Raw genomic sequence first — 24,820 nt, 5'->3', positions numbered from 1 at the left:
TGTTGTCCTAGAAGAAATCATAACAAAAGAACGCTTTAACCCATCCACTGAGCTGATCCGAGTCCAACGTTACCGGACACCCCGCACTCTCGTTTGTTTTTTTGATAATTAAACCACATATAACCACAGTTAATATCGGTGGCTGAGGCATACTCTCGTCATCACGAATTTTTCCCAACATCTCTCAACATACTATATATCGTTCTCATTGTCTAATTTATACTGTGTAAATGCCTTATAGATATTCATCGGTAATTTTGACTGTACAGATGAGCTATCACGAATGAAAAACTTTTGCTTAAAGATTATGAACGGCAATTTAGATACATTACATTTGATTACGCCCGAATAGGCAATCACGATTGTTTTTTCTTGATTTCAACATAATAATATAAATTGAATTCAATAGATACAATTAAAGAAAAATACAGCACTCACAAATATGCAGGGATGATGAGAAATTTCATCGTGCTGACTATGGAAGTAAATTATTTAAGCCATGCTTGGTGACGACAATTGTATACAAAGGCAAATCACATTGTGTTATTCTTTTTGTCAAATTAACTGAAAAACATCAACTCTGCCTGCATTGCAATACCCATGGCTAAGCAATAGGTGAAAGTTATTCATGTGACAGTTGAATCACTGTAATACACTCATAATAGATTTACAAGAGACAATAATTATGACAGGATAGCAATATCTCCATGTGTAACAAATACATCTTTGTTACAAAAGTGAAGAACCCTCCACAGAATACATTAATCATTTTGAGATTTTAGGATTCATGCGGCTTTTTACCTATAGCAGTAAAGTACATTTAATGAATACTTCTTGTGGGAAGGATTATGTGATACACATGCTTTCTAAATCATGCTCTGGCTTGCGTCCGAATGAGAAATATGCAGCATTACGCTTTTTAGGCTTCTTTTCGGAATGTACAAATAAGGCTGGACATTTGATATTGCTGTATGATGGGAAATGGATACTCAAGCGATGTTCTTTCCTGTTTTGACGGGGGCATCCCACGAGTCATACGGTCCACGAGACCGACATCAATAATAGGTCCATGAGTCATACAGCCCACGAGTTATACGGCTCAGGAGTCATACAGCCCATGAGTTCGACACTACGCACAAAAGGCTCATGAGACCGACACTAAGCAAACATAGCCCACGAGACCGACAGTAGGCAAAAAAGGCCAACGAGACCGACAGTAAGCTAGAAATGCTCACGAGACCAACACTGAGCAAAGAAAGCTCACGAGACTGACAGTAGGCAAAGAAGGCCCACGAGACCGACAGGATAAACAGCGCTATCTACATGTCAATCACCTGTACAGGGTGTTCCATTAACGGAAAAATAACATACTGGCGGTTGTAATTTGTAAAAATTTAATGAACGACATCAAACATGTATTTCTACATACTTCTGGGGGGGGGGGGGCAAGTGTGTCAGGGAGCGACATCGTTATCAAGTAGAAAAAGAAAATTGTATTATTCAGGCTCCCCCCCCCCAAAAAAAAAAATAGAAGAATTAGTATTCTTTATCCCCCCCCAAAAAAAGAGACAACCCCCCCCCCCCCCCCCTCACAAATGAACCTCGTGAACCTCTTTTGCGTAATGTCGGTCTCGTGAGCCTTGTATGCGTAGCGTTGGTCTCCTGGACCTTTTAAGTGTAGTGTCGGTCTCGTGAGCTTTGTTTCCTTACTGTCGGTCTCTTGAGCCTTTTGTGTGTAGTGTCGGTCTCGTGAGCCGTATAACTCCTGGGCTTATTTTACTTGATGTCGAACTCGTGGGCTGTATAACTGGTGGGCTGTACGACATGTGAGCTGTATAACTCGTGGGCTGTATGACTTGTGAGCTGTATAACTTGTGGGCTGTATGACTCGTGGGTGTCGGTCTCGTGACGTGCACCCGTTTTGACAGCTTCTTATTTGTCACATTTAGCAACATCAAAGAGTTATTGAAACCAAAGTTACTCCTGCAAGAATGTCAGTGATGCTATAGGCTTAAATAATACTGCCAGCGTATAACTATGAGGAAACGACATGCCTGTAGCCCTTCTGTAACAACAGCATCATCTAGACATCGTAACACGATCGGAATCCATGGAAGGGGGTTTATGATAACTGTTCTTTGGACTACCAAACAAAAACTTAGTAAATTCAGATCCTTATGGTGGACTGCATATGGCATATCTCCTCTCTCTACATCATCCACAACATCTCTATTTTCTTTGTGAACCGTATAGTGAGGAAAGGAATTTGGATCAGTCTTAACAACAAAAACTAGAAATATTACTGTTGGTGATTAAAACCCCCGCCCCTAGTAAATGTGCTTTATAACATGTGATGTCACGAGGGCAATTACGTTAAAATCAAGTTTGTGCATTTGTCGAATTGGAAATAGAATAATTTTAGTTACTATGACAACGTTTTGTGTGACAATCAAACAAATTATGTGTTCCACATCTATACCTCGGGTCCATAGTGCCTACCAAATTTGGTTTCAATTTCTTGAAAATTGTGAAATAAGTTCACTCCAGAAGATTGAAAAAAAAATGCTGTTACCATGGCAACGCATTGTCCGATAAGTTAATGGGACATTTTTTGTAAAATTATATTTAAAGAGCATCATACACACCAAATTTCACCTTCACATATTTGTGGTTCAATCTCATACAAAAATGAGTGGTTACCATGGCAAGAGGTTTTTCTTATATTAACACATTGGTTTCTTGCATAATTACACCTCCCGGTCATCATACATACCAAATTTTACCTTAATTGCTTGAATGATGTGCAAGTTATTCAATCCACACGGTTTTGGTAAAAGTATGGTTACCATGGCAACACTTTGTCCGACAAACACAGAAATCATGTGTTCCGCATCTATGCCTCAAGGTCATAATGCCTACCAAATTTGATTTCAACTGATTCAAAACTGTGAAAGTTGTTCACCTCACAAGATTTCGAAGGAAACATGCTATTACCATGTCAACGTTTTGCCAAGTACAAACACAATGAGTGTCTTTCATAACTACACCTATAGATCATAATGGATACCAATTTTGAATTTGATTGCTCAAATACTACGGAAATTATCAAACCTAAAAGGTTTTGGTAAAATTATTGGTACTATGACAACGCATTGTCATACAAACACAATAATTGATAAACGTGTCTTGCTTGGTTGCACATCTATATCTCAATATCATCATTTACCCTAAGTGTCATTTAAATTGCATCAGAACTGTAGGAGCTCGCGACACAAGATTTTGCAACAAATCGACCGACCGCCCGACCGACCGCCAGCCCGACCAACATCAAGGTGATTCCTATATACCCACTTCTATGTGTGGCGAGGTATAAAAATGAACTGCTGAAAAGCCATTATCTGTTGAAGCTTTGTTGTGTCACCATCTGACACAAGAACGTCTCTATTATTGCAGTTTATGACAGAGCAAGTGGATCAATCCGGGGTCACACATCTACCACAAACTGACGATATTGAATATTGGCCATTTGAAAGGCTTTAATTGTACAGCATATACAGTAGTCAGTGCATCAATACTGCAGCCGCCATATTGGCTCTATGGTATAAAAGGTGATCATTCAGCAGAAAACGGTTTTCTCCTTTGCAAACCATAAAATGAAGAGATACAAAGAAAACGTTGAGTTCGCAAATCATAATATAAAGAAATACAAAGAAGATGTTGAGTCTTGGGAAATTTGTGGAAAGTTTCGGCTATTTCCCCAGAACAAACTGTTACAATCAAATATATAAGAAATGTCGAGTCTGGAGGAAACTAATGGAAAGTTTTTGGGAAAGGTGCTAGTCCCGGCAGGGGAGGAGAATCACCAAACATACTCATTTATGGAATTTTCCATAGTGACCAGCCAGGTGGTGGACAGTCGCTAAAACAAAGCAGAGTGTAGTGTAGTGGTCAGCCTGAGGGTCACTTTGGAACATGCATGATCATGGCCTAAAGCCATGTAACCGATAACTGATTGGATAATGGTTTGCATAAATTATTAAGGGGTGTAGCATGTAAATGCTATCATATTCATGATGTTGCTTGGTGTTGCTAGGTGGTGCTAGACAAAATTTTCCATAGCACCATGTGCCGCACCCTCAGAATCATTATAAATAGAATGATTTTGTTCATTGAAGTTAGTTGATTACAGCATTCATAAATATTCATCACAACGAGTGACCGATTGATATATGAATATATGAATCCTACTCATTGAATGGGAGATGCCCACTCTCTTATACCGCACCGGAAGACCTGTGAATATCATCTAAAAGACAATAAATGACCATCTTTTTACATATTGTACATCACCATCTGCTTTAGAGTTCTTCAAATTGTCATCGTGTGCAAGTTGAGCGTGAAAGCTCACCTCCCTGGTGAAAGGTACGCCAGTGTGCTGAGAATGAGGCATTTCTAAAAACCAACCAGTCACACACAGGAAACGTGTCCTTGTAGGAGAATTGTGAATTTGTCATTCGCATTTCATCGCGCCTAATCTACCTCGTCACCATGCTGCGAGTGACGACTGTCAAACCTCCGTAAAATTTCTTCCATTGGGGGTCGAGCAAGTGGAGCAAGATTAGGCCTTATGCGGCGCGGATCATCTGATCCAAGAACTGCTGGCCTGAACATTGGTTGGTCGTCTGAGGCTCTGCGGACAAAGATGTCCCTCATGATGGATTCAATGTAGTTGTAGGTCTTAGGCACCTTCCGCTTCACTGGAACCCAATCTTTCGCATGCTTTGACCATACTGCTACAAGTCTGCATGTAATAAGGGAGATAAAGGAAGGAATGCTCAATGTGATATTTTGAAAGTTTGAATTTATACAGCTATGGAATTATGTTTTTTAACATTTTGATACAAAAAAAGAAAATAGGATACATAATGTGTCAATGTAGATTTTTACTCGTAAACGTATACGTATACCGCAATAAAGACATCAAAAAGGGTTTCTCACTTTGGTTTGCCATCCTCATCTGTAATGACTGGTCTTTCCTTGTGAAACATATAATCAAGGACGGCGAGAAGATTCCTTGCTCTGTATGCTGGATACCTATAATTAAATACACATAATAACATGTCAAGTTATAGTAAAATATATTGCAAACACTATCATTGATCCAATTTGCATGTTCATTACAATAAAAAGTCAATGGAAAAACCTTGATTTTAACTTTTGCAATCACTTGATTAATCGTTAATAGTCTACTTAAAATGAATGCTCGTGTTTTTTTTTTTTTTTTGGTTCTGTAAGGAATAGGCCTTGATTTCTTAAATCAAGTTTTCATTTGTTTTGTTTTATTCACTTAAAGGACTCAGACAATATAAGTGCTCACGTGACAATGATATCAATCCAAATTATGTAAATGTCAATTTTATGTGAGAGAACTAATCCGAAGACCCAACTTGGTGAAGTGAGATTTGCCTGTTCCAAAAGGAAATGCGACCACTGTCACAACCCCACAACATGGAAATAAATTGACGGAGTAAGAACATTACCTTGAATTTTGAATTGAGGGTGGGAGTGGAGGGCATATTAACTCGCTCTCATATTATTTAAATACATGTAACAATGGATAAGACTCCCTACTCCAGATTGGAGGGCCCGAGTTCGAATCTCGCCCAGTGCTTACGTCCTTGGACAAGATAACCCACTATGTCCCTCTTGACCCAGGTGTTTAAATGGGTACCTGACAAAGATAGGGAAATAATAATAACAGGGCCCTCTGGTATACATTCTTCTTCTTCTTCTTCTTCATCTTCTTCTACTTCTTCTTCTTCTTTTTATTACTATTATTACTACTACTACTCTTACTACTACTACTACTACTACTGCAACTACTATTATTGATACTTAACATGTCACCTACAAGCCTTAATTTTACTAAATTGATTACAGATGAAAGGAATTAGACTAAATCATGTTCAGAAGTAGCCGGAGAAAAGAAAAAAAAAACTTTGACCTTTTTTTCTTTCTAATGTCATATACTTACTGGAATGAGAACCTTTTTGATGCATACATCAAAATGTGATTGTGGAGGGATTCCAGTATGCTTGTGTGTCTGAATAAAGAGAAAACAAACATTGAATTATCATAACGAAAGGAACATTTCTATGTTACATAAGAACACCTGGAGGGAAGGGTAGCAGCAATGGAAAAGGAAGTTTCATCCATAAAAGGATCAGCTCAGACGCCATGCAGTTGAGGTAAACAAGGCTTAACGCTTCTCCAGGAGGAACAACTTCCGCATCGTCGGCGTCCCTGAAGCCAAGGATAACGCCCGAGAGGATTGTCCTAAGATTGTGGAGAAAATCATGAAGGAGAAGTTGGGCATGGATACGAAAGTTGAGCGAGCTCATCGCGACGGCAGGAAAGCTGATGATCGACCAAGGCACATTCTGGAGAAAATGTTGTCGTATCGTCATCGACGATCTAACGAAGCCTTACCTGGAGGAGAAGAAAAAGTGGGGGAGAGAAGTGAGGGAGTTGTAACCGAAAGGGACCAAATTACGTTTCTTTGCAGGGAAATGGCGCGCCTACAACGATATCCCCTATGACTTTTGACTCATTAGTGCAATATAGCTTTAAGCCACCTCAATTTCCCAATGCTTTTGTTAGATGCATTTATTGAGTAGAACGTACATTCCTTCTGTAACCCTTTGGATATTCCCTTCGCTGCCTTGAATAAAGACTAAGCGCACCGCGTTTACAACAGAACACCTGTGAACATACAGAAGACAGCGCTCTTCTTTGTTTAGCGGTTGGTCTCGGTTCAGAAGTACAGGGATACAACAACGAAACCAAATCGGTTTAAGATTCATTTACTATGACTAAGCTACTCATTTGGAAATGCTATCATAGCTTGATAAGCATATCTATGCCCGACAAACAAAATGACACCAAAAAGGTATTGCCACCACAGATGGTACCAATATCTGGCCTGGCCCATCCAGCATGGACTATACATTGGTCCGAATGACCTTTCTTTTTTTCTCAGACTGTTAAGGGGCTCTTCACTCGTTTTCAGAGCGACATAATGCATAAGCTTTCCGCAACGACTTATGGTATTCATCAATCCTGCTTAAACAAAGAATGAACTCGCATAGACCAGATGGCCAGAATGATTCGTCTGTTAACACTTGGGAAAGCATCAATGTTATTATCTTACATCGAATGTAAGAACAACCTCTTTCTATCGATATTGCCAAATACCACTTTTGCAAGCGGCATTTATAAGGATTACATGAATATTCACTATACATAATAATACATCACAGACGCTTATCCCAGTGACTTTAAAAACCAACGTGCCTGTTGGTCCGAATGACCTTTTTTTCTGCTCATGCGCAGAGCCTAGAACTCCGAACGGGCTTATTGCTTCTATTCTGCATAACCCAACATGGAGTAGCCACACAGTCCTTGTACTTGTCTTTACGCTGTTTCTGCACAAAATGGAGAGGAACAATTCATTCTATCATACTTTATAATTACATGTTGATGATATATTCTGTATCTATTTATATTGTAAGTATAATTCATGTGCCATGTGATGCATCCTTATTATATCCCTCTTACTTCCTCCTCGTTCGATTCTCTGTAGCAAAGCCACGCTTTCATTACATCTGTACTTCGATAACTGATAAGTCATTGATATACCATGTTCAATATGTTTAATGATAACACAAATGATCAACAATTTGATATAGATGGCAACTGCAGATATTTTTTACCTCACGAATTTTACCATCAAATGTCAGATTATACTGTATCTTCCTATTTAAGCTTATTACATGTTAATACTCGCAGCATAGTACAAAACTTGATGATTTTTCTCATTTTCTGTCCTCCATAAATTTAAAATTTTCTATCATTGGGGTAACAGAAACATGGTTTAATGATACATCTTCCTGATCTTGTAAACCTTGATGGTGATGAATTTTTTCGTGCTGACAGGAAATGTGGTAGAGGTGGAGGTGTTGGCTTTTATGTCACCTATTCATTGGTCCCCAAAATTAGAAATGATTTGACATTCTGTTTATCCAGTGCTGAAATAACCTCTATTCAAGTTGATGTAACACCTGGTAACTCTTTCATCATATATGATTTACAGACCCCCAAATACAAACCTGGAATTATTTTTTGAGGACTTAGAAACCCTGCTTAGGAAAATTAACTCTTCCAATAAGATGTGCTGTTTAATGGGTGATTGTAATATTGATCTGGCAACTGAAAATGACTCAACTTCAACCTTTCTTATTTTTTTATTATCACATTCATTTTCCAATTCATGATTTTTTTGATCAATTCAGTGCTTATTTACGTCGATGTAGGGCAATTTGTCAATCAGTTGCAATGAAAACATCTCGACGGAAGAAAATCATGAATTTGAATAAAAAAAGCAGTACCCGCTGCTTGCTATAAGGATTAGAACCAACACTTGCTTTCGGGAGATTGGTTCCTTTAAAAGATTTGTTAAACATATGCTTGTTGCTAAATATCAGTGACTTAATTAACATATCCAGAACATGAATTTCTTTTGTTACTTGAAGCATCTTCATTCTATGTCGTACTCTGCCTTCTGTTGTAGGCATGCCATGGAATGTTTCTTTATACCGCAAGTGTTCCGTACGTTGCTACACCCAGCCGTTACCTGGTAACAGGGTGTATGCACCTGCAATAGTTTTGTATTTGCACAGTGTGTTATTGTATAGTGAACGAGGAGTCTTTTTATTTCTCTCTCTCTCCTGTTCTTTCTTATCATCTTTCATTATCGCTATCCTCTTCTTCTGTGTATTTCTTTCTTAGCATCACCTGCGCACATGTCCGTGTATGTTTTGTTGTGTTACTGTTTTTGTTGTGTAAAACTAGTTTGTTTTGTTGTAGTTAAGTAAAGCGATAGTTGGTTGAAACTGCTTATTTATTTCTCTGTGTATGGAGCTCCAATATCAAGCTCGGCTTACTGGGAATCCTCCTGTATGGTACCTTGACTTTTTGTTTATTACCATTATGTCTTCGTTCTTTGTCACAATGTTTGATTACATGTCATGTGCAAAATCAGCCATGAATTATTATGATTCATGTGTTTACTTCTGAAAGTGATCAGAGTTGATTATAATGTGCCATAAAGAAACAATAAAATGAAATCAAATTAAATGAAAAGTGATATATGTTTCCACGTACTATGAAAGTTTATAATATGTAACTTTTTATTTTTGCTTCTTATCTAAGATAATAACACGAAACATTGTATTTGAGAGCACACAATGCAACACTTGTGAACTGGTATAGAAAAGCTTTATGTAAATATATAACTCACCGAAAGTTAACATAGTACTTCATGTTGTCAAGAAGCTTCTTCTCGTAACAGACACCATTAAGTGCCATGTGTGCAGGATCACCTGGTCTAAGCCATTCTTCGCGATCTTCTACCTCCCCATGTTCACAGACAGTAGGTCCATGATCTAAAGCCGATACCCAAGCGTGACTGTTCGTGACATGGTGAGTCAGTCCTCTCCATTTAGCCTGACGCATTAAGAAAAATATTAATGGGTAACATAGCCATTACAATGTCACAACCACTTGCAGTTCAACTTGCACTTTAATTGTACAGGATTAGACCATATACTCTGTGCATGTCCCCGACGTCGTACAGGGAATTGAAATACAGACTGTATATATCTCTATTTGTTGTTGTGGGGGGGGGGAAGGGATGTTTGGTGTGATGGGAAGCGAACAAGAAGTTTCACCTTGAAAAGATTGACATTTCCTCCGCATGTTTGAGCACAATGCCAGAAGTGGCGGATGATGTGTTTCACCCAGTAGAGAAGTGGTCGTGTTGCTGCTCTGGATGATGCCTGCACAATGATGGGAAATGAAAATAGTAGCTACAATGTAGCATGTATAGTAAGATAGTCGTTTTACACTGTGTTTAAGTTTTCGTGTAAAATCATTTTCTTATAAACTCAGTCTTACCAGCTCATGCACATTTTATTTAGGGCCTATTTCAAAATTGACGATATAAGACTATGAAAGGGATCGTGCAGTTGTGGTTGAGACCTAGTTTGGTTTTTATAATTTTTTTTTTGTGAGATAATGAGAAACCTTTTATGAAATATGAAAGAGCATGTAATTCTTTGAGGAATACAACATTTGATGAAAATTGGTTTTTAAATTGCTGAGATATCCAAAAAGGAGCAAATTCTAAAAAAGTGTTGGACCCATACTTTATTACGATCACTTTGTGCTAGTTTGCTTTGGGATGTTTTGTCATTTCAAAGCCGATTTTCATGAAATGAATTTTGGAATCCTATTAAAACGGCATGCTTTGTACGACATCATAAGTGTTTCTTGTTATCTCGCAAAAAAAAAAAAAAAAAAGTTAATAGCTCAATTCTCATCTCCACCAATACTGCACCATATCTTTATTTTAAACCAAGTAAACTAGACAATACGAAAATAATTGGAAGAATTATTGAATAATGAAAAGTAATCGGATAAGCTCCTCCAGAAATACCTGAGAGATGATTGACTCAAAATGGGTGGCAAAATATTTTACCTTTGTCAATTTTTTGGCAAGATTTTTGGATCCATGCCAGATGTCCCAAGAGTGCTTTATCTGAGGTTTACTCTCTCCTGTAATTTTAATAAACAAACGAAATAGAAAAGGTTATTGTCTATACAGATATTTCAAACAGTTAGGGAAATAGGATTAATCTTGTGGGGAAAAATACTTTCAGCAGAAAGTTGAAGCGGTGGCCCGGATCGGATATAGAGTCTACTCGAGAATCCCTAAAACGAATTTGTGAAGTTTTATCAAAGATTTTCATTTGTGAACATTACAATTGATTATAAACGTCGTTCTTTTTTTTTTTAATATTAGTGTAAATACATTAGAATGAAAGTACATACTCATGTATTTGGCAATTGAAGAGTGTGCATCCGTAACCACCTCTTTCACCACCAATCCGCTGTCTTCCATGGCTTTCAAACCATCTTTGAATCCTCTGATCTCCATATTCGGGCTTTTCATTGCTGTTTGCCTCTTATCGACGAAGCCAACGTGTAAGATGTCCTTGGTATCATTCTCAATGAATGTATAAGTACAGAACTGCGAACAATGACCGGGGCTGTCGTTTCTCGCATCTCCTGTAAAGTAAGTAATTGTTTTTGTTGTAGTAAAAGTCTATGTATTCATAAAAATGTGTGACTTTACATGAAAATATTTAGAAAGTATTATAGCCTACACTAAGATTGCTAGTATTCGAAACTTACCACACACAACCACGCCATCTGAAGAAAGGCTATGCTTCGCTAATGTCTGCGCCTGCACATCCCTCCATTGCTCCTCCACTGCAGGAATTGCATAGTTGGCTTGCAACTTCGAGAATGTTGGTGATGTGATCATATTCAATCTTGCGAATTTAGCAAGAAGGCTGATTTTTTCGAAATTGTTGCCCGATAGAAGTATTGCGCTTGCAAAACGAATATCACCGGTGTGGCTTTTCCCAATAACTTCCTGCGTGCAAAACATTTTCCGATGCCCTTCAGGACAAATCTGCAACGAAAAAAGAAAACATTGGAAACATTTGATTACAACATTGCAAGTACTTTTATTATTCAAATAGTATAATCGAAGTGATTAGGTGTTATATATCCATGCATACAAATAATTTTGCAACAGTCTTCCACAACGGTCGTCTTTATTGAATGTTTTGATAATTTCTAAAATGTTGAAATGATTTCATTTGAGTGCTACAATGAAAAGTTTCTTATATGTCTACTTATAAGGAATTACAAAAGTCTGTATTACAAACACTAAATATTACAGACCCAGTTGACATGTGCAGCACTCCCGTTGGCGGCAGAAATAGTAGGCATGACTTCTTTTGAGCACACAGGACAGGAAGAGCAAGTTTCCATGGCTAGGGCTTGGAGTCTTGATTTGGAGATGATGAAGAATTGATCATCGACTGCTTCATCTACAGTAGCCTTTTTGTGAAGACCTGATCGCGTAAAGGATTTTTCTTCGTCATCGTCGCATGTGCATCCTTTCTCCTGCAAATCTCCAATGATAGCGTCCTCTTCACCCAATGTCTCCATACCCTCAGTTTGATCAGCCCTGTTGTTAAATGTTTTGAAATCATAGACACATTAATAATATGCAAGCATAATGTTTCATATTGATGTAGGCCTATCAACCTTTCCAAATATATATGAACTGCATTAGATGCTATTTGGTTTGAAAATGTACTTTCATATCGTCATGTAATGGTATCCAAACATATCATTCATACCCTCTTTGTAGGTGGATCTTCACTTCAAATTCACTGTCGTCAACATCAAGCTCTTCGTTCTCATGTGGAAAGATGTACTCTCCGTCCTCAAAGAAGCTTACACTTACGCTAGAGAGAAAAACAAGAAATACAAAATTTGCATTATCACCTGAATACACGTGCTTAATACAATGTACAATACCCTCAAATCACCCCAACCCCCCCCCCTCCCCCCAAAAGAAAATAAAATAGAAATAAAATAAATGATATCCATGCCTGTGATAATAATGAGTACAGCATTTGTAATGTGCCATCGATTTAGTAGCCAGTTCTGAGGCGCAGTGGGACATGATTATAAAGAGAACAACATATCATAATCATAGTAGTACGTACAAAGAAGGTTGGAGAAGAAGAAAGAGATAGAAATATAAACCCGATGAGCAGTTCAATGAATATTCAATCAAAACAAGACGCAAACATAGGCTTCACAATTTTTTTTTAATGTTTAAACTGTTTCTACTGATGGGATCCTAAGTGGAAGAACGTTCCAGAGAGATGGGTCTGCAAAGCAAAGGCTTTTTCTCCGATAATCGAGATAATTCTTTGAACTGTTAATTGTTTACTATTACATGAACGGAGATTTCTGTCAGTGACGTATCCTGAAATAAGGTTTTTCAAATATTTGGTGCTGAAGTATGTACTACTTTGTATGAAGTACTACATGTATGAAAAATAATTTTGAACTCTATCGTCTTGGGTTACTGGTAGCCAATGAAAATTTCAAGAGATGTAAAATGCACTTACTCATTAAAGTGAACATTGTCAACATCAAGTTCTGATGGAGTCCGAGGTTCATTTGTAAGAGCTGCGTTGGATCCATTTCTAGCTGGGCTGTAATGAGGGTTGAACATAAGCATAAATAAGATGATACATGAATTTAATCACAAAACGTACTAATCGTCACTCTGTCTAAGTATTTGAATGAATCATTTAGACTGAGTTACATTCCACTTGATTAATAGAGATACAACATATGTTTGAAGGTTACAGCTCGTTATTACAAAGGTTTGTTATCCCGCAGTTCCTTTAGTCTGAACATTCGTTACTCCGAAGATTCGTTTTTCCAAATTTCTTGTTCGGATTAACGAATCTCCGAAATGGTGAACCTTCGGAATAACGCCACAAATTTTCGGATTGAGAAACCCTTTCATTGTCGGATAAACAAACCTCTAGATATAGTGAATTTGTGTGTTTCGGAATAACGGCCATTCGGAATAACGAACCTTCGGAAGAGCGAACATTCGGAATAACGAACAGCACCCATGTCTAAATTGCATTAAAATGTTTATAGTGAGATATGTAAATTATCAACGAAGCATCCATGTTCCTTGGAGCGTGTGTGAAAACGCCTATTCAGCAGAGCTCTGAAGAGGATGTATTTGTGGTATTGCTCTGGGTCACAATGTTAGCACACACCCACATACACATCATGAAACTTATTCCGTTAATTTCATTTTTTTATAGATTGTTCAAATTTGACCCAAATCTGGATTTGAACTATAAAATTAATCATGGATTTAATCAATATAATTCTTCCTACAAAACACAACAAACTAAATTATACACTATTCAGATATCATCAATGACATTGTTACCTCGTGTCTCGTGTTTTCACATTACGGATAAAAATGGGATTTTTTTTTTTTGCACTTTGTATATTGAGACTTACTCGTTTGAATGGATAGACGAAGGCAACGATTCTCCATCAGAGTCTTTGCTGTGGAAAAAAGAAGTGCAATCAGTTATTTGCCTATATATATAAATGTAAATATATATATATATTTACATATTATATACCTTATTTGACAGGATGGCGTGATAGCACCCAAAAGTTGATAGGCACAACTTCACCCCCTAACACACATACATGCCAAGTTTCACTAGGATTCCTCAAAAGTTTTTTTATTTACGCTAGCCACAAAATTCATTACGGACGGATGGAAGGACGGACAGAAAACCCGAAAACATAATGCCTCCGGCACCACTTCATGGCGGAGGCATAAGAAATAAAGAAAAAAAAAAGATCATGCATTCGGTATTCGGGATCATGTTACAATTTTTTATTTCTATTTTTCTGCACCATAAAAATGCTAAAAAAAATGAAATCTATCCAAGTGGCGTATCTATAGGGTCGCTAAGGGTGCGCGCCCCTATTTACTTTTAGTTGAAACAAAATAAATATATTACTTTTTTTTGGGGGGGGGGAGGGGGTATTGCGCCCGCCCCACGTAATTTTGTATTATAGACATATGGTATTTTATGACAAGCTAAACGATTTATTGAGATACAATGCACATTAAAAGAAAGTATGATAATTCAAAATGGAAACGGAACATTATCAGAACTTTGTTTCAACCTTACATTTTGCATATAACTCACATACCTGGGAATATGTACACGTTTCCCACAAAAAGGAGAAGATGTCAATGGATGAACCGCAGTCTCTTCCCTTTAATAATAGAAAGAGTTATAAACTTATGTAACTATCCACAAGCAATTCGGAGATGTATATCAAACAATTAAAATGTCCAATGAAGTTTTGAAGCAAAATGTTGTTCCCAGAAAAGTTTAAAATTCATCTTCCACCATTTGTAATTAACATGCACAATAAGATTTACCAGGAAACTTTAATAAGACTGCGAATGGTTACATGGAAACCACTAATTGACAGAATGATAGAAATTCTCATTCAAGTATATATATATATATATATATAATTTTTTTTTTTTCGGAGGGGGTTGAGGATGGAATATATATATGTATATTTTTTTTGGGGGGGGGGGGATTTAGGTGTCGTCCGCCTTATTTCCTTTTTTCTACCACTTTATCTCTCTCTAAAGTTATAAACATTTACAAAAAGACCCGCATGTTAGTTATCTACGTTTTGATTCCTGGAAAATAATATTGAAAATAGATGACAAAAAGAAAGTATAATTGCAATATATATATAGTAATTTTCCATAACATCATATGTGATTAAGATATTCACAGTTATCTCTGTCGTTTAACATTTTGTTATGGCGATGTACTTCAAATAATATTAGACATTTCATCTTTATTTGTTTACTTACTTTCTTCGGAAGCCATCTGGGGATGCATATGGGTCAAACACCACTCGTTCGCATGTCCTTGCATCGTACCTTCAAAATAATTTAGGAGTAGGAAATAAAAAGATCCCAGTAATTGAAGTGCACTTTTATTATACAGTTTAATCTAACACACTTTGATTATTAAGGTTTTAAACAAGGGATACTATAATGAATATGTTACTGTTGAGTTTGAGCTGATGTGAGAACTGAATTTTAAATTAAGATTACGTAATTAGCGAGGGAGTTTACTCTGATGTCACATTCAAAATGCGATACTGAAGATTTTTATTTTACACGAAAATTGAAAGCAATTCGGTTAAGTCCCCCACTTGATGAACATTTTTATTATCTGTGTCGAGCTGTGACAGTGTTGTCGTATTTGATTTCACACGGCACGTAATGAGAACTTCAATATACAATTAATCTAACAAACGTTTCTAAACCTTTCTAACAATCAGAATCAGGGGCCGTATTTATTAGGCTATAAAATATTTGAGTAAATCAATGTAAGATAGATTTTGTCCTGCTGTTATCGAGAACATATTATTTTCGCATTTTCACATATGTGAATACGACTAATGCAACTTTAACTTTATGAAAAGGTGCGGGCGGTCAGCAATAACTATCGTCCGGGTGTGATACGACAATTTGCTAAGCGCGAATAGACTACGCACGCTCAGTAGTTGTCCATTCTTTTATTAGAATAATGAGTCATGAATACTGAAATGTATAATTATTTTAATTTTACCACCTGTAAGTTAATATTTAAAATCTGTTCTTGTTGTAACTCATCATGCCATTTTTTGCCCATGATTTTTTTCTTCATGACAACAAAATCAAATGACTTGCAACAAAGGCAATGTGAATTAAAAAGTCTTTAGGGCTTTATTGCTGTGAAACTGGCTATAAAAATGGCATTATGTGATTACTGTTTTTATGTGACACTGATAATGCAAGTCACAGTCATTTCATTGTACATGAATATAGAAACTCACACTTAGATCTGTGTGCATACATGCCTCTGCACACTGGAACTGGTCCAACAGTCCCTGACCACTAAAAAAATCACTGCAAGTCCAGTAACTTTTTATTTTAAAAAAAAATTGACTATTTAAAAAAAAAAAGAGAAATTACATTTATAATCAGTGTACACCTCAGCTCTTTTGGTCTGATGGAAGGGTCTGACCAGAAGTAAAAATGGTTGAGTGTGCAGACATACATACACAGATGCACATAATTTCTATGTGTGCACATGATGCAAGTTCTAAGATTCCTCGAGGCCATTGAGGATATTCATTAGACAAAACAGAGCAAGAGGGGATTACACATTTGCAATTCTTGGGCATTCTTGGAAACATTTTGTTCAATTAGAAGTTTATATAACTCACACTAGAAAGACCCCGTGTAGCACCGATTCTTTAGAACCATGGAATAAAGTTTCACCTAAGTCGACCTCCTACTGTCACTTTTGTTTACAATTAGGGCCTACCTTTACCCACTATCACCGTTATATGACAGGTTTCAACTTGCATATCCCATGAAATGTTTGTAAAGGTTATAACTTATTCCTATAGTATTGTAGCATTTTCCCTTATCACTGGCATCCTCCTACTTTTGTTTTGGTTTAAATGGAAAAGGTTGTGTGACTTCATTATCAGCCACAACACTTAGCGTAAACCCTACTACTAGTGTTTCATAAAGTTAGAAGTTAAATCTAGATTAGAGTAGAACTCTATCAATGTCAAGCTTACTGTACACCTTGACCCTAGCTAGCCTAGAGCCTACTGACGTAATGTCTATACTGACTTATGCAATGTAGACACCCTTAGAGCATGTTCTAAATAATACTAGTATCGAGAATCCACTTGATACCGTACTTAAGATGAAAGACTTTAAATTACACTTTAATTTGAGGTCTATCTTAATTTAATATCTATCATTTAGTGTAGTAGCTTTTTATTTTTGTTTGTGATAGGCCTAACGTTAGACTTTGGTTCTAGACCTGGTTTCTTGATCTGAAAATTCATTACATTTTTGTAGCTGTGTGTACTGTTATTTATTTTCTCATGGCGAGCTAAATTTATACTAGACTCGTGAAAGCTACTGAAATGTAAAATCGTGTGTTTAACAATGTTTCGTTGTCCCTACTTTTAGACCAATTGAAACACCAATCAACACTGTTCATCAAATACTGACACAAAACGAAATGAATGGAACACGAAGTCCTCGCTATATCAAAGTAACCACGATGAACTTCTTTTCTAAATGCCGACACATGACATCATGAACTAATCTAATTATGATTTATTATCATACCTGAAATTGGTGACCAACATCATGGCACATCAGATCACAGTAACGTTAGCGGTTAGATATTGAATTGGAACATCCCACATGAATTCATAATGTATGGTTTTTTTAAATATACAGAATAGGGTCAAGAGCATGAATAATCATGTTATGTACTTTGGCGCAGCTATAGCAGCAGCTAGCTAGCTGCGAGCAGTGCTGTTATTAACGACTAACATTAGTGAATGTGTCTGTAGACGTCTATAGCTGTCAACCAGTGGAGTCAAAAAGAGTTAGGCCTCCCTATTGATGCGAAAAGAAATCCATGATAGCGCTATCATGCATGATCAATGTTAAGTTCTAACGTGTCGTTACTTTAATACCGACAGTGACACGATACACAGTGGGCCTATGCTGTGTTTTGGGGCCATGTTTCACTGTCAACACTGAGAGCGCCAGTTTGCATTGGACTGGCACAATGAGTGATTCTAAAAAATAATAGGCCCTAATAATATTTTTAAAAAATGAAGTGACAAACGACAGCCACGCAGACTGTCTAGTATACGCTATAATGTTCGCGTACATAAATTTTCGCAAATTGCCGATGTCACACATTTTCGCGAGTGGTTAAATTCGCGATTGGGGGACCAGAGAAAATATGAAGTGGCAAAGAAAGTGTGAATTTTCAACTTACTAGCAACGAATGCTACCACAGCGACTGGGCTATGTATACTAGAGATTCTAGTAGTTAGACGTGGACATGCTCTATGTACCGTACGTAAACAAGCTTAGCCAGTATGGTCTGTTCGGTAAGCCGTAACGATCGTATCGGCAAGGCAAGGGATTCATTTTGAAAGGTAATATTTTCGCGTGTTGTTAATTTCGCGAATAGCTCCCGACTCGCGAAATTCGCGAAAATAAAACACACGCGAAATATATAGCGTATACAGTAATTCGTTACTATTCACTGAGACGACGGGCAAATGGACTAACCTGCTTCTACAAAATGTTGAATGGGACCCTGGATATTGACCATCGTAAATACATAGGGGCCTAAACCCAAAGAACCACACAATAACAAGAGGACACGACAGGCAATTCCAGTTGAATCATACAAGAACTGAAGTTTACGCAAATTCATTTTTCCCAAAAACTGTAAAGGAATGGAACGACCTCCCTTCTACTGTACTGTAGACAAGTCAGTGCAAACACAATTGATGCTTTTAAGCGCAAACTATTCAACCAACTAACCACAAACCCAGTTAACCGAAAGTAATGACCACTCAAAGCCACACCTCCCGTTAAAATTCCCTAGTGGAATGTTCCGGAGGCTACCACGTGTACCAATCCAAGATCCAAGATCCAAGATCCAAGAAATACTCATCAATGTGCACGCTTAGACCCATAGGCCTACCTGTTTTCTTTATTTCACTCTCCTCAGTCCTGGTAAACGTTTAGACAACCGATTGATCATCTAGGCACCTACTTGACTAACGTTACAGATCTTGACTAGCTAGACTAGCAATAGGCCATATAAAGTTAGACCTAACGTTAGGCCTAACCTTTAGTTTTTAGATCTAGACTCTATCAGATTTTTAGACTGTTTACTAGCTTTTAGCGTTAGCTGTAGACAGTTGTCCAACCATCTTTGATATTACCTACCTATCTAACATTGCTAACTGTATAATAGGCCTAACGTTAGACTGTTTCGGGTTAACACTAACGTTAGAGTTTACTGAATTCAGAATTCACTCCTGGTAAACGTTTAGACAACCGATGGATCATCTACTTGACTAACGTTACAGATCTAGACTAGCTAGACTAGCAATAGGCCATATAAAGTTAGGCCTAACGTTAGGCCTAACCTTTACTACTTTAGTTTTTAGATCTAACGTTAGACTCTATCACTATCAGATTTTTAGACTGTTAACTAGCTTTTAACGTTAGCTGTAACGTTAGACAGTTGTCCAACCATCTTTGATATTACCTATCTAACTGTATAATAGACTGTTTCGGGTGAACACTAACTGTTAGAGTTTACTGAATTCAGAATTCAGTCCTGGTAAACGTTTAGACAACCGATGGATCATCTACTTGACTAACGTTACAGATCTAGACTAGCTAGACTAGCAATAGACCATATAAAGTTAGGCCTAACGATAGGCATAACCTTTAGTTTTTAGATCTAGACTCTATCAGATTTTTAAACTGTTAACTAGCTTTTAGCGTTAGCTGTAGACAGTTGTCCAACCATCTAACCTATCTAACTGTATAGACTGTTTCGGGTTAACACTAGCTAGAGTTTACTGAATTCAGAATAGTGCACGACCCATGAATCCTAACTATTATTAAAGCCTACCTATGGCCTGCTATGCGATCATCTTTTAGACACCACTGGAGGTTAGAACCTATAGTGATTCATATGAAAGTTATAGACCTCTAAATTACCCTATTATACACACATATATTTCAAGCAATAGAGTTTATCATAACTGTAGTGTATACTCACAAACAAATTAAATATTCCATTAACGTGTCTGACGTCCACCCGCCTTCTTGTCTGATATTCGAAAATCTTTCGAAGGTGTCTCGTGAAATTTGGATGCCCCCTCTCGAATTCCTCTTCTCGGCGTCGTATCTAGACACGCTAACCTTCCGATTTAGTGCCTTCGTCGTGGGGGACAAACTCGGGCGACCGGGTTTGTTTTTTATGTACTCTTGTTGGTCCATTTTTTACTTTTTACAGCAACAATTACCAACATGAAGGTTGTCGAAAACAACGCAAATCCGATGTGTCGTTGCTATAATGCATGCCCGAAGCAATAATATCGCACGCTCGAGCGATCGCGAGCGAGCGAGCGCTGCTGTCGCATTGGATTATGTGTATGGTGGTGGCATCTCGCCGTGCCCACTATCGATCACCTAGAAACGATCAACTTACTAGCTGCTAAACATAGAGGGCGCTAAATCATTCATCGCGGAATAATAGTCGGTTTTCCGACTTTTATTATTTCACTCTTTTGATCTCAAAATACTTCAAAATAACACATTTTCTTCGCAAATCGTGGCAATCAGATCAATTTTAAAGCATATCCTTTCAATATATTGCAAGCAAAACTGAAATGGTGTGAGACGATTTGTCAAACCTTTACCAAAACTTAGTTTTCACTTTAAAAAGCTCACTAAGCACATACAGTATTGTTGAAATATCCCTTGAAACCAAGATTTACTCTTAGTCAAAGATCAAACATGATGCCTCTTTCCAAGTACCAGTAACTGTATGTTAGGCATTCACAGACAGTTTCTGTACTTAGGGTAATATGCAATTTATCCTGCCAAGTAGCATATTGTAATGCATTGCTTTTTCTTTGTGATATTATGAAGTAAAGATGCAATATAATATACTGTCTACTTGTTCTCAATTTAAGAATGAGGGTGAAAGAAAAATAGTGATATGATAAATGCTGTAATAATTAAAGTTTTAGGATCAAAACATATAAGTATCTAATTCAATTTAGTTAGAGAATGATCTGCCTTATGCTGATCTGGGGGGTATTTCATCAATTTAGTCAGGGCTGACAAGTTGTCAGTCTCTGACAATTTCAGCAAAATCCTTGGTTTTGATTGGCTGAGATGCTCTGGTCACTGACTGTTACCATGGTGATTGTCAGAGACTGACAACTTGTCAGCCCTGACAACTTTCATGAAACAGTGCCCAGGTGGCCACTTTTTGTGTCTCAAGATAAAATACACACACTTTAAAGCCATGTATGTAAACTAGCACAAACATCACAGCTACCTGTACATGACCTTTAGATAACATCAATGACTATTCATTCAGCCATTATTGCTGTTATTGTTATCCACATTAAACATTCTAAATTCATCTTGAACTTGGTACTGGTTTGTTGAACTGGATACTAATAAGTATAAAGTATAAACATAGAATATATCGTATGTAACAGATGCATCTTTTTTTTTTCACTTACTAGAGGCTGATGTAAGTACTGACATGCAAGGTCCTGCATCTTCCATAAGGGTTTTATACATGGACAATGGGGTCTTCCCCTCGTCGTTGAGGGCGTGACTGTCAGCCCCAAACATACAAAGCAACGAGCAGCAGTCCACATCATCCTTCATCGCTGACAAATGTAGGGGCGTCTGCCCATCTTCAGTCCTCCCAAGGTTGGGGTTTGCCCCGTGATTCAGCAAGAGCCTGGCCAGGGCCGTGTTTCCCTTCAAGATGGTGTACCGCAGTGGGAAGCCACTCTGTATGTCAATGTCTGAGCCATAGTTCAGGAGGAGTTTGACGCACGGCAGTTTCTCCCGAATGATTGCCAGCTGGAGAGGGCTGGTACCCTTTGTGCTTAGCGCCTCCACACGTGCTCCGTGTTGGAGCAACATCCTCACGAATGATTCCCTACCATAGTGGGCCGCCACATGGAGCGGTGTCCAGCCGTCTGAGCTGGGTGAGTTCACTAAATCATACTTATCGTCCATGTCGTACTCCAAAAGGAGCTGGGCAAGTCTTGTCCTTCCATGCATCGCAGCATAGTGCAGACATGTGAACCCTCCAATACCATCTTTAGCGCTAGGGCAACCTGAGGTAATATACAAAGTTATAGGTGAGGAAGAAAATACATCCTGTAGGATAACGTAATAATGCATAAGACAACCATGAAAGAAATTGTGACATTATCATATATGATAGTGTTATACCGATGAGTTATATTTTAAAATATTTTGCTTAACTAAGTATCAAACTACTGGACAGCATTTTTAAAGAGGCATATCTGTTGAGTGAAGGCTTAAAAAAAAATAAGACCTCACTGGAAAAGCATAACTCATTTTCTCATCAGTTTGTAAAGTATATTGCATACATTCACAGCATCATCTATGGGAAAAAGATTACAGAGACATGATCTGGCAGATACTAATATAGTGAGAATCTCTCCAAGCACTCTCCACTTGCTTGATGAAACCATGGGAATGGTGATTGAAAATATGATCCATTGTGTCAGGATTGAGGATAGGGCCTACAGTGCAATTTAGTATGCCGTCAAAATGGTTGCATGCTGAAATACGAGGTGATCTCTCACCTTCGTGCTCCAAGAGTGCCCTCAGGACTCGTTCCCTCCCACGAGAAGAAGCCAAGTGTAGCAGGGTCCAGCCATTACAGTCTGCCTCATTGGGAGACAGGCCGATTGACAGCAGCTCCTTCACACGCTTGACGTTGCCCACGGCGACCGCCTGGCGCGCCTCCTGGTTGATTGGGTCCATGCAGCTAAGCCGCCGGGCCCCCTTCCGGGTAAGAACCCTCATCCCTCTCTGACAATGTGATCAGAGGACCAACCATACTCAGATAATTGTACTGCACAGATTACCAAATCAATCATCAACAAGTTTGCCACAAGCATTTCAGCCATCTGAGAGCAAATTATTATTATTTTTTTTTTCACTCAAAAGTTTGCTGGACAAGGTCAAGGCATTGGCCATTGTGAATGTCATGATGTTAGTGTAGGAGAATACATAAAATTATACAATATGCTTTGAACCTTTGTCAATTCTATGATCAACTTGGTAATGTTAAGCAGTCAGCTGAGCTGAACACAAGAAAAGAAGCTTGTTCCTTCCCCTTTTAAGAATATGCACACTGTAAATGCATCACTTATTGAATGACACACTGATGGTAAATGTGACTAAAATTGACAATAATGACTATTCAATTTACGGAGGCATGACATGGTAGGAGACAACTGAGGAAGAAGAAGCACTGACACTGTTAGTGTTACATTTTTAGAAATAACTCGAGATGAAAGTACAGACACAAAAGTAGTCATATGGGACTACACAGATCAGATGTCTCTCGTCTAGGCGTCTCATTAACTTATCGGTGCGATGCTTGATAATCTGTTTTGATTCATCATGCCTCTTCTCTGTAGATCTAGACAAGCACAGATGAAAGTAAATGGTGTGAAATATACTTACTACTTAAACGATGAAGCTGTTTAGGTCATAGATGAGGACCTCACGGGGGAATTCCTTCTCGGCTTCTCTCTGCAATTGACGTGTTTTTATTGCTTATGATTGTGGACACGACGAAGCCATCGATTTCGATCCGATCTATCGCATTGATGAATCGCCTCGCTCGGGGCTTGTTCGATACAATAACAGTAGCACAGGTAGAGTATGGTCAAAGATCGTACGATCTTTGGTATGGTGTCTGCACGAACGTCGGGCGATTGCGAGCCGATTTCGACAGGGCACCCTGGAGGGCGAAGATATGGGGCGGGGTGCACGCTGGGGTGAGGGGTTCGAAACAAAATCGTACAAATTGGAGTTGGGGGGGGGGGGGGAGATGACGGGGAAAGAGTGTATATTTTGAACATGTACATGTATGATATCTTCCCATATTGAAAACTGCTTATTGGATAAGCAGTTTTCAGCAGCTTTTTTTTGCTACACATAATAAATTCCCATATTCTACAGGGGCGGATCCAGGAATTCTGAAAAAGGGGGCGTCTTAACAAAATTAATGGGGGGGGGGGGGCATGCGACCCCCCCATTTTTTTCTTTTGTTTTCTTTTGTTTTAACTAAAGAATAAAGAAGGAGCGCACACCCAGTGCGCTCCCGCCTGGATCCGCCACTGTTCTACTTCAAAAGCTTCTAGTTCCTGATCGGGACTTGCAACCGCAAAATTTCACATCATGGAATGCATTTTTGCATTTTTGTGATGGTGGTACATGTACCGGTGGCAATATTCTAGTCAATTGCTAATGTCTCGGATATAGTCAACTTCATGAGTTTATGGAAAATTAAAGGTGTATGCTAAACATTATGCATATATAGCAGGAGAACAGTAAAATTCATCCGGAAATTTATCATGCTGCAAACACCAACAATTTACAATGTATTTTCAATACGTGGCACACAAATTTTGGGCACCTTGCCCTCTGTCAATCACTCGACAAAAGGCAAGGAGCCGGAAAATTTGTGTACAGTATGGTAAGTTTCTGGAAGAATTTTTCAGTTCTCTGCTAGTAATATTGTTTGACCAACATGTGGAC

At 38.1% G+C, this 24,820-nt stretch overlaps 2 protein-coding genes across 2 annotated transcripts; both read right to left on the bottom strand.

Annotated features, from left to right (window-relative positions):
- Positions 1 to 4,530: 4,530 nt before the first annotated feature.
- LOC140231195 (uncharacterized) lies at positions 4,531 to 17,799 on the bottom strand. The gene is made up of 14 exons (XM_072311343.1): positions 17,780 to 17,799; positions 15,446 to 15,514; positions 14,044 to 14,091; positions 13,119 to 13,205; positions 12,336 to 12,443; positions 11,872 to 12,160; positions 11,314 to 11,596; positions 10,951 to 11,187; positions 10,598 to 10,674; positions 9,789 to 9,896; positions 9,359 to 9,564; positions 6,035 to 6,103; positions 4,999 to 5,094; positions 4,531 to 4,801 (listed from the first exon to the last, which is right to left on the bottom strand). Exons 1-14 carry the CDS (start codon positions 17,797 to 17,799, stop codon positions 4,531 to 4,533), a joined length of 1,968 nt encoding a protein of 655 aa, XP_072167444.1.
- Positions 17,800 to 21,733: 3,934 nt separating this feature from the next.
- Positions 21,734 to 23,877, bottom strand: LOC140231194 (ankyrin repeat and SOCS box protein 7-like). Its single transcript, XM_072311341.1, has 3 exons — positions 23,741 to 23,877; positions 22,852 to 23,080; positions 21,734 to 22,353 (listed from the first exon to the last, which is right to left on the bottom strand). Exons 2-3 carry the CDS (start codon positions 23,072 to 23,074, stop codon positions 21,734 to 21,736), a joined length of 843 nt encoding a protein of 280 aa, XP_072167442.1. The 5' UTR covers positions 23,075 to 23,080; positions 23,741 to 23,877.
- Positions 23,878 to 24,820: the final 943 nt, after the last annotated feature.

Source organism: Diadema setosum, chromosome 7 (assembly GCF_964275005.1).
Source record: "Diadema setosum chromosome 7, eeDiaSeto1, whole genome shotgun sequence".
NCBI classification, from domain to species: Eukaryota; Metazoa; Echinodermata; class Echinoidea; order Diadematoida; family Diadematidae; genus Diadema; species Diadema setosum.
The sequence above is the reverse complement of the archived record's forward strand: the minus strand, read 5'-3'. Positions and strand labels throughout refer to the sequence as shown.